Source organism: Podarcis raffonei, chromosome 10 (genome assembly GCF_027172205.1).
Source record: "Podarcis raffonei isolate rPodRaf1 chromosome 10, rPodRaf1.pri, whole genome shotgun sequence".
Taxonomy (NCBI): Eukaryota; Metazoa; Chordata; class Lepidosauria; order Squamata; family Lacertidae; genus Podarcis; species Podarcis raffonei.
The window spans coordinates 32,695,199-32,702,816 of record NC_070611.1 but is presented as its reverse complement, the minus strand read 5'-3'; the positions used below and the strand labels follow the sequence as shown (position 1 = coordinate 32,702,816).

At 40.7% G+C, this 7,618-nt stretch overlaps 1 protein-coding gene across 7 annotated transcripts in view; it reads right to left on the bottom strand.

Moving 5' to 3' along the window:
- Positions 1-5,239: 5,239 nt before the first annotated feature.
- Positions 5,240-7,618, bottom strand: part of CNOT2 (CCR4-NOT transcription complex subunit 2) — a 57,336-nt gene continuing 54,957 nt past the window's right edge. For all 7 annotated transcript variants that reach the window (XR_008332353.1, XM_053404536.1, XM_053404537.1 and 4 more), the window contains one exon: positions 5,240-6,388. Coding sequence is in view for 6 of the 7 variants with exons in the window: in XM_053404537.1 (XP_053260512.1) it covers positions 6,302-6,388 (87 nt within the window). In the remaining variant the exon portion in view is untranslated. The remainder of the gene's footprint in view (positions 6,389-7,618) is intronic.

Sequence of the window (7,618 nt, the reverse complement as noted above, 5' to 3'; positions counted from 1 at the left end):
ATATACATTAAAGGGTATGTAGTTCAGCTTATGGGAACAGTACCAAAGCTAATTTAAACACTGGTTCTCGGTTTACATCTTTTTAGTATTTTTTTTATTTAGAAATCGGCTCCAATCTCAGCAGTATCAAATTAAATAGACTTTTAGGAATAAGAAAATACTAAAAATGCTGAAAGCTATCTGCTGAGATCAGGAGGATGTAGTCACCAAACCAGAACATTTAAGAGTATAGTTACTAAAATAAATGGAATTGCTTGCTTCAGAACCAGCCGTTTTCATTTAAAGTTAGTGCCTTCCATAAGTGAAAAATACTGTGAATAAATCACCACACACAAAGGACACACGAGTAGCATATAAACATTTGAAACGACTGCTGGTCCCACATGCATATGACCCACTCTTAAAAGCATTATCATGTTTAAAATACACAAAAATGAAGGATTTTTTCCTCATTCAGATTTTTCCTATGGGGGTGGATGGGAGATAAAGATAATTTGAATCAAGAAGCCATAAGGATAATCCGTTAGAATGTGCACAAACTTTCCAATTTATCTAATCCATGGGTCCCTAATACATCTGGGCCAGTGGGTACATTTGAAGTTTTCAAAAGGTTTTAGTAGCCCCATTGGGAAATGGCTGCCTTAAGGGGCTTTGCCAGTCACAAAATGGCTGCCGGGGCCTTGAGGGGGCACACCTAGCCACGGTTCGTTGGGGGTGTCCCCTTGCTAGCTTGTACTCTCTGTGCATTTCTTCGGTGTTGGGAGACAGGTTGGCCGGCCGTAAGAAGGGGAAGCCAAACGGAAGACTTCCCCCAAAGATTCCAAAGGGTTGGCGAACCAAGAGTTGCAGAACACCAAATGGGAAGGAAAAACAAGTGGAACTGCCCCCCAAGAAGAGGGAAACAAGCCTACAGGTGCCCAGAGCACAGGGTCAGCTTTGAACACAGACCCCCCCCCCGAAGGAGGACGAAAATATGCAAGACCTCTCTCCAGAGAGGGTGGAAACCCAAAATTCAAACAGGCCCCCCCTGGTGGGGGGCACACACCCTCACCTTCGGGGAAAGGAAAAAACAAAACACACAAATTCTGTTCCTTTTCCTTATCCTTGGTACCCAGTTAGGCCTCTCCTTCCCACCTTATTTTCTTACACAACTACTTCCAAAATGCTATCTCACCTTCCATTCTGGTGGCTGCGATCAGGAATAGAGGAAGCTTCCTTCCTCTCAGGTGGCATTCTCAGCCTGGAACCACAGAGAACCGGAAGAGGAACTAGGGAGGGGCAACACTCTTCAAACTTCCTCTCCCAACCCTCTACAGTGCTCCAGGCAAAAATGGTAACTCTTGGCAAAGACAGCCCTGAGCATAGCTGTCAACCTTCCCTTTTTTGGCGGGAAATTCCTTTATTTCAGCGCTGCTTCCCACTGCTATCCTGGATTGTTAGATATCCCGTAGACTGTCCCTGGAACAGGTGAAGCTGCTGATCCCTTATTTTCGAGGCTGCTGATCCCTTATTTTCAAATCTGAAAGTTGACAGCTATGGCCCTGAGGGAAGTGGAGGAATGTAGAGGCTCTGTGGGCTTCATGTGGGGAACATCCGCTCTAGTCCAACGCTTGCTCCGTAACACAAGAACATCCACTCAGCAGGTTCATCTAGAAAGCAGCAAGTTACAGAAGCAGAGCAAGTGTGTTGTGGGAAGACACTCAACAGACGAGAGCAGAGTCCCACAATGCACAGCAGCCAACCCCTCCCCTAAACTATTCTTTCAACCTAAGGACAAATGCCTTCCTGACTGCACAGAACTTGTCCAGAGAGAGACTCAGTCAGTCATTGTTATCCCATCAAAATCAAGGACATCAGTAAAAGCTAACAAGTGCCCTTGTTTTTGATGGGACTTAAGCAGAACCGTTTGTGCTCTTGCCGTGGTGTCAAACACCAGGACAAGCAATCACTCACAAAGAAAATCAGGTGCCCCTCCAAGCTATCCAATGTTCTATGCAGTACTTTGACCCATTATTAGCCCTTAAGAGGCCACATAGAAAACTAGACATGGCTGAGGCAGAACTCCTCCCCCCCCAAAGAGAAAATGTTGTTATTCATTTCTTCCTTTTTGCCCTCAATTTCATTCCCTTGTTTTCATTCATTCTGCTTACTTCCTGCAAATCAACCTCGTTATTAACTTATTCCTTCCAGATCTGGTTTTGTGCCTTCATGAATTCCATTTCTGCTCCTTCTTCCCTCCTCCAACTTCATTTTCATTTGCTCACCAATATATTGAAGAGGTGCTACTTACTGCCTATGCTGTTTTTTCCAGCTGTGGTGTTTTGGGCAGCAGGCAGGGCAGATCGTCAAGTCTTCAGCTGCTGATGGTATAGCAAAACAATCTGTGCACCTGGCTGTTAACCAGAAGGTTGGTGGTCCAAGCCTACCCAGGGATGGCTGTGGGCAGGATTCCTGCTTTGCAGGGGGTGGGACTAGATGATGCCTGCAGCCCCTTCCAACACTACAATTCTATGAGTGGGGCTACTGATAGCACGTCCAAAAACTGAAGCATCCTCAGAGATGATACAACAGACTTTAAAATAAGAATGAAAGTCACCCCCAATATAACAAAGGGCACATGAGCAAACCCAATGGAATTAAACAGCTGTGTAAAACAGAAAAAAGGGGGTAAATCGGAAAAGTATTTTTTAAAGCTACTGAATTGTTGGAAGGTTCCCCATAGGCCCCATAGGCCACTTAAAACCTCCTGGTGGACCATATAGCCCACGGGTTTAGTTACCCCTGACTTAAATACCTTGCAAAACTATATTCTACAATTTTTAAACTGTTAATAGAATATTTGTGAATTCAACCTAAATTTGCTCATGGCCACTTCAGACCATTCTTTGGGTGATGAGCACACATCATAAAAGTTGTACTGCTGAAACTAAGCAGGTCTAACACTTGATTAGAAACTGCCTGGGAACTATTTGCAAGTAGTTCCAAGTTCCTTATTTACTATAAATAAATGTACCCAGCACCTTCTTTAACCTAATTGGCTCTGCTCCCTCTATTGTGGTGTCAGCATCTTTTCTTTTTTAAAAAAACGAAACACAATTTGGTAGTGCCCATTTATGTATTCTGCAGGATAGGGATATGATGGACATTAAGTAAAAAGCAGCATTCTAAAATCTAAAAAATCTGTACCCTGCCAATAAATGAGGTTTACGTATAGAAAGGAAAGTAAGTGCATATAGGACTAATTTGGAAACAAAACTTTCCCAACGTTGAGAAAGATATGTTGTTTTTCAACTTACCTTGTGAATTGTAATGCAAGCAAAATTTCAGCATCAAAATTGGCCAACAGTAGTATTTATAGGACTGCACAAATCACTATGGAATTGCTGTCGTTTATCTGTCAATATGAATTTGATGTAGGCAGGAGTTCAGCAACTCGCTGACTTCAGTTCAAGTCCTGCTATTATTACTGGGACTGTTCTGGAGCAAGTAGATAATGCCCAGTTTCACCCTTCTGTAACCAGAACGATGACATGAGAGCTATATTTAAAAACACAGTAATGTGTCCATTTAGGTTTATCTAAAAGGGAATACTTGACTTTTACCTAGTTGTTCCTCAATTTGGCATAAAGGATCATTAAAATGGCATTAAATTACAGCTCTCTTTCAAAAGAAATTAAGAGGCAGATATTTAATCCTGTGGCAGTCTTCTATTTTTCTCGTCCACAAGCATTTTGTTCATAATATTAAATTCAATGTTAAATAGATCAAATGTGTGAATGTGAAGGGCACAATGGTTTTATGAACCACTACTACCTATTCTCAGCTCCGTAACAATGATAGTCTAAAGTAGAATTCTGTTCTTGGCAGCATGTAATGCTTTATTATATTAGCATCCAGCATCAACATCCTGTTCTTGCTTTATTCATTTCCAAGTTTCGATCATGTACAATACTGTGAATTAGGCCACAATAAAGTGCATCTAAAGTTATACTTAGAAGTATTTTAAAACAGGCCCTTTGAAACAGCAACATTATTTATTAGGGCACATTGCAGGAGAGTAGTTCATGCCTAGCAATCATCCCAAACTATAATGCAACAGGAACATTTGAACGCATGGGGTCCAGCATAAAATGAGAGAGATCATTTTGACACCACAAAATGTGCCAGTGCTGACGTTACATTTGTGTGTGTGTGTGTGTGTGTGTGTGTGTGTGTGTGTGTTTTGTGGAGACTTCTATGGTAATGCTCTATGTTTCACAAATTAATAGATTGTGGAGAATATTTCCAATCCCATCCCTTTTAAAGGTCTTTGTAAATAACACAAATGTATCGAATAACTGAGAAACAAAACCAAGCAACTAAGCAGTATTTGTCACGGTGTAAGTTACCAGCATTAACTGGCTGAGGAAGCACTTTGTTTTAAATAAGAAGAAGATGATAAGTTGTCATTTTATATTTTTATGTCTGTCATTAACCCAAAATACATATAAAAATGTAGAATTTATATTTGCTGTACACCTGATACAGAAAACATAGCAATGTTACTAGCAGCTGATTTCCCAAAGTCGCTTGAGAAAAGAGCTAACAAATTTATTTTGCGCTATATAGAAAAAAGTTTTAAACTAAACATTTCTCTCGACATTATTTTGCTGTCTTTTCCCACTTTGGTAACTTCAGATAAGTTGTAACAACTTATAATATCCGATTGCAATATAATTCACAGTTAACTGAATTATGTGTTAAGAAAAAAGGATACACACTATCCCCTTTTCCCCTTTGCCTAGAGAATAGTTACAGTGCCTTTCACAAATTAAATGCTTTTCATGTTGGTTTATTTAGATTTGAACCTCCAGGGGAAAAAATAGCCATTAAATGAAATGTACCTTCTCTGCTCAAAAAGTTTAAACAACATACTCATGACAAAAAGAAAGTTATTTCAATGTGAATTTTTGGACCATCTTCCATGATTGCCCATCTTACCCCATTGCTAAAAATACATTGTTCTATTATTACGTCAGCCTGTTCTGACATTAACAAGGTTTGATCACGAATTCAGACCTACAGTGGAAACGTATGCGACTCTTATTCAATGAAGCTCCAGCAGCGAAAAGACTCTTCCTTTTAAGTGCCACAAACACTTTATAGCTTAGTATGTTTTAATACTTCAACTTTTTTTTCCATATTTTTCTCATCGTTGAAGAAGTGATATCACAATCTCAAATCAAAGTCAACACTGCAGTGAGGAGAGCTTTTCTACTTTATTACAAAGAGAAGAAGCCTTTATGTGGTCAGAAAATACAAGATTGATCTTTTTTTTTTTCTCTTCCTATGAAACGCTGCTGTTCAAACAGCCAGAGTGAATTGTCTCAGTTCACTTCGTTAAGTCCCATCACATTCACTTGGGTATGGATGTCCTTGGCTGCTGAAATCTGGCCCTTTAGTGCACAGGGCGACAAAGACGTCCCCTGACCAGCAGTTCCAGAATGTCCCGTTTTCATATATTGCATCCATGCACACCTCCTAAAAATGAGGTACAGCAGGGCAAACATTTTCCAAAATAGATGTCATATATATAATATATACACATTCGTACATACATACCTTTATTCATGTGATGTCCAAAAATTTAAAAAAAATGTACACATTTATTACAAAATCGTAACAAAGACTGGACAGTGTTTTGCTCATTCTGGAAAGATGAAGCTCAGTAACACACAACCCTGGAAATGAACCAAAGGTTGTGGCAATATCTTTCTTCTAAACAGTCAGATATTCTTGCATTAAGTTGGCGAAAACTGCCTTTTCAAAAACTGAAGGGGAAGTAAAATGAAGGAAGCAGACCTTGCTCATCTTTCCAAATGAAATACGAGAAGGATCTTCACATAAAAATGCACAAACATATTTTTTTTATTACCAAGAGTGCTACAATGAACAATGCAAATTTTATTGTCTATTTCTTGTTTCTTTTTTTCCTTTTTTTACAATTTGGAAACTAAGTGGTAAACTTTTGTCAGTGTACTTGCTTGTCTTTACAGACCCAAGCTTGTCTGCTGGCAAAAAAAAAAAGTAAAAAAAAAATATTTAAATCCGACCCTGCTCAAACTAAAGAAAAACAAATTATAAATTTAGTTGTTGGGCAGCACATAATTAGTAAGGCAGGACTTCAAATGGTGACCCTTTTGCATGAGCCAATTGCCAGATCCTCATAAGGAATTAAAACCAGGATGCCTGAGCCACATCAGTTTTGCAGTTATGTTGAGTATTGTGCTGAGACAGCCATACCCCAAGACAAGGGAAGTCTTTAGAAGGCTTGCTGAGCAGGGTTGTAGTTGAAGGTGGATGGCAGATGAGGCCTTTCTTCTAGCTTGTCATATTCCAGATGAAACTCCTAGAAACCAAATAAAAAAGACGATCACTTCATTATCAGCAGATGGCCCACTAAATTCTATAAGGTCATGTGTAACCCAAAGAAAAATGCTGCTTCAGGGGGAAATAAAATCTGCTAGATTTTCTCTTGACCAAAGAAGCTAATCTTCTCTTGGCCTTGTCTCCTTTTATATTATGATGGTGAGGGGGAAATAAATATTCTGCAGCAGCAGCAGCCTTCACTTTTGAAATTGGCTTTACAAAAACTCTCCAGTAGCTACTTTAAAACTTATGGCAGAACCCAACATAATGCCAATGAACTTCCACTCCTGCAGAAAGACTTAGGGCTTCCTGTCTCCCTACAACCCCAAAATCTGCTCTGGAGGATCATGGTAAAACACTACATACAAACTTTAAAGTGTTTTCCCAAAATTTTCCATCTACTATTCCCCCCATTTTACTTTTTTTCTTCTTTGCCACATTCTGCAGATGTGCAGAATGCATAACATATTCTAAATTTTGGGAAGTGCTGGACTATAAATTACATTTCCCCTACAAGCTCTTTTATAAGGAGGCAGGGGAAGGCATTCTTGAGCAGCAGCTTGTGAAGTGAAAATGATGTACTGTAGTTTTAAATTCTACTAAAGGATATATCTGGAATGTAAAGCCAGTCAGTCACCTAGTCACCTGTAAAGGTAAAGGTACCCCTGCCCGTACGGGCCAGTCGTGTCCGACTCTAGGGTTGTGCGCTTATCTCACTTAAGAGGCCGGGAGCCAGCGCTGTCCGCAGACACTTCCGGGTCACGTGGCCAGCGTGACGAAGCTGCTTTGGCGAGCCAGCACCAGTGCCGCACACGGAAACGCCGTTTACCTTCCCGCTATAAAGCGGTACCTATTTATCTACTTGCACTTAGGGGTGCTTTCGAACTGCTAGGTGGGCAGGAGCTGGGACCGAAAGACGGGAGCTCACCCCACCGCGGGGATTCGAACCGCCGACCATACGATCGGCAAGTCCTAGGCACTGAGGTTTTACCCACAGCGCCACCCGCGTCCCTAGTCACCTGTAGCTGCTAAGAACTACCTCCAGGTGATAGGCAGACATCTATTTATTTTCATTTCTCTACATATTCTGCCCCTTTCCACTTCAGTGATCTCAGGGCAGATTATAAATAACGAAAGAAAAATGTTTGCCAGCAATATCGCCTTGCAGCTCAACTGCAGTGGCGTGTGTGGGAGCTCCAAACTGGCTCCA